The sequence below is a fragment of the Lucilia sericata genome, unplaced genomic scaffold, assembly GCF_015586225.1.
Source record: "Lucilia sericata isolate MDLA Ls3-8-SP2 unplaced genomic scaffold, ASM1558622v1 Contig001738F_arrow, whole genome shotgun sequence".
In the NCBI taxonomy this organism is placed as follows: Eukaryota; Metazoa; Arthropoda; class Insecta; order Diptera; family Calliphoridae; genus Lucilia; species Lucilia sericata.
This window is the reverse complement of record NW_023995642.1, coordinates 11,970-15,000: the sequence shown is the minus strand read 5'-3', so window position 1 is coordinate 15,000 and position 3,031 is coordinate 11,970. Positions and strand designations below refer to the sequence as shown.

At 27.2% G+C, this 3,031-nt stretch overlaps 1 protein-coding gene across 1 annotated transcript in view; it reads left to right on the top strand.

The window, feature by feature from the left end:
* The window catches only part of LOC119612572 (probable serine/threonine-protein kinase dyrk1), an 18,031-nt gene extending 15,623 nt beyond the window's left edge, over nucleotides 1-2,408 (top strand). The window contains exon 2 of the mRNA XM_037968378.1: nucleotides 1,353-2,408. Coding sequence (XP_037824306.1) covers nucleotides 1,353-1,369 — 17 coding nt within the window. The 3' untranslated portion in view covers nucleotides 1,370-2,408. The remainder of the gene's footprint in view (nucleotides 1-1,352) is intronic.
* Nucleotides 2,409-3,031: the final 623 nt, after the last annotated feature.

Here is a 3,031-nt window from a genome sequence, read left to right as displayed (position 1 = left end):
ACAAAATGGAGATAGTGGACTTTAACCGAAACCTCATGATTACTTAAAAAGATATGAATATTATCCCCTATAGCAATGGAGTGAGTAGGGAACCAGTTCTCAAGGAATTTAAATAATTTAACTATAGACTAGACTATAGACTAGACTATAGACTAGACTATAGACTAGACTATAGACTAGACTATAGACTAGACTATAGACTAGACTATAAACTAGACTATAGACTAGACTATAGACTAGACTATAGACTAGACTATAGACTAGACTATAGACAAGACTATAGACTAGATTATAGACTAGACTATAGACTAGACTATAGACTACACTATAGACTAGACTATAGACTAGGCTATAGACTAGACTATAGACTAGACTATAGACTAGACTATAGACTAGACTATAGACTAAACTATAGACTAAACTATAGACTAGACTATAGACTAGACTATAGACTAAACTATAGACTAAACTATAGACTAGACTATAGACTAGACTATAGACTAGACTATAGACTAGACTATAGAGTAGACTATAGACTAGACTATAGACTAGACTATAGAGTAGACTATAGACTAGACTATAGACTAGACTATAGACTAGACTATAGACTACACAATAGACTAGACTATAGACTAGACTATAGACTAGACTATAGACTAGACTATAGACTAGACTATAGACTAGACTATAGACTAGACTATAGACTAGACTATAGACTAGACTATAGACTAGACTATAGACTAGACTATAGACTAGACTATAGACTAGACTATAGACTAGACTATAGACTAGACTATAGACTAGACTATAGACTAGACTATAGACTAGACTATAGACTAGACTATAGACTAGACTATAGACTAGACTATAGAGTAGACTATAGACTAAACTATAGGCTAGGCTAGACTATATACTAGTCTATAAATTGACTATTACGTGAAATAATTATCAAAAGTTTATAAGTTAGAAGAAGTACCAAAAATGTCGTAAAGGTACGGTATTTTTCGGCATTAAAAAGTACTGAATCTAACAAGTCTATAGCGTAATGAGGAAATATAATTTTAATTTAAAATTTATTTAGGAATGTATACCTTTAAATAACTGTTTGCTAAACTGCCACTGTTTTATGTTTTACTTCTTGTTAATTTTTAAATAACAGTTTTTCCTCAATTTCCTTTCATCACTTCACTCTATATGCTCTATCCTCCTATATATATGTATCTATCTCTCCCTCTTTCATAATATTAAATTTTCATTAATTTTCGTTTTCTTTTGACTGTGTGTGTGAAAAGAAGCGATTTTTCTTTCCTTTCCGGGAATGTGTTTTTTTTTCTTTTTCATTTTACTTGCAGGTTGTTGCAGTTTATAGTTGGATTTTTGTAAATGGATTGGTTTGGTTTGGTCCTTGGGTGAATGATAGCAGCTACATACATACACTAATTAGTAGAGAGCAGTTTTAAAGTGTATGACAATGCAAAATCATTATTATCGTCATCATCATCATCGTTGTTGCATCATCAAAGTCTTTCTTCATGATAATATTTCAATAATTTCTTTTATTTTCAGCCAATTACTAATTATTCTCTCCTTTACAGCTTATTTTAATAAATTTAAAAATTTTCACATTTTTTTGCAGCTTATTTAATTAAATTCTTTATCATAACCTTTTAATATTTTACAGGTTTTAATGAAATTTACTGAACTGCTGTTTATTTACGCACATATTTACTAATAAACGTTCACTTTTTTTTTTTTCTTGTGCATATTTTCAGTTATTAAATTAGTACAAATTTTAATTAAATATTTATTAAACATTTCTAGTTTATTTAAAATTTCCAGGTATAATATTAATTTCATTTTAATTTTCAGTCGTGCATACATAGTTAAAATTTAATTTGTGGAGGAAATCTGGTTGAAACTCAAAAAAACGCTAAACGTGGAAAATAGAAAATTATATTTAATATTAATTTTATTTTCAGCTAATGACGGTTAAAATGTTTTTAATGGTTAATTTAAATTTAAATTCAATTTTTTTCCTATTTCAGGCCACATTTTCTAGTCATTAATTATTAATTATTTAAATTTTTTTCTCTTTCTTTCTTTTACCAACAATTAGCTACAATTTTAATGGTGGTTTCATATGGTGTTTAAAGGATTGTATTCTTGATACATACATACATGGCTAATTAAGGATTAAGGACCTTTATGACTGTAATATTTACATATATAATTTATTTAAAAAATTTTATATACATATATTTCTCAAATTTCATAAAATTCTTTAAGAAATATTTTTGTTATATTCTCAGATTTTTTAAAGCTTATAAAACTTTTAGTTTAGAAATTATATATATATTTTTTTTTAATTTTCATTTATTATTTTGCTTTATAAAATGATTGTTAATAAAATCTACTTAAACGAAAATCTTTTGTGTTTAAATTATAACAAATATTAGGGATTTTAATAAAAAAACTAAATTTTGTATTTACACAAAGTAGATAATAAAAAGTAATAAAAAGAAAAAAACAAATCTGTAATATCATGAAAAGTATCTCGGACATTTTCTAGGAAATTCGAGTAGTTTCTAAACTATTCTCTATATATTGTAGTCTAAGGTCTTCAACATTGTCTAGTCCATATTTTTGACCATATTCTATAGTTATAGATTAACTTAGTCTTAACTATTGCATAGTCTACAGACCTGACTACAGTGTAGTCTACACACCTGACTATAGTCTAGTCTACAGTCTTGACTATAGTTTAGTTTATAATCTTGGCTACAGTCTAGTCTATAATCTTGACTATTGTCTTGTCTTTAGTCTTGAATATATTCTTGTCTATAATGTTGACTATAGCCTACTGTATAGAATTTACTATAGTTCTTAGTCTTGACTATAGTCTAGTCTACGGTCTTGATTATAGTTTAGTCTATAGTCATGGCTATAATTTAGACTATAATCTTGACTATTATCTAGTCTATAGTCTTGAATATATACTTGTCCATAATGTTGACTATAGCCTGTTGTATAG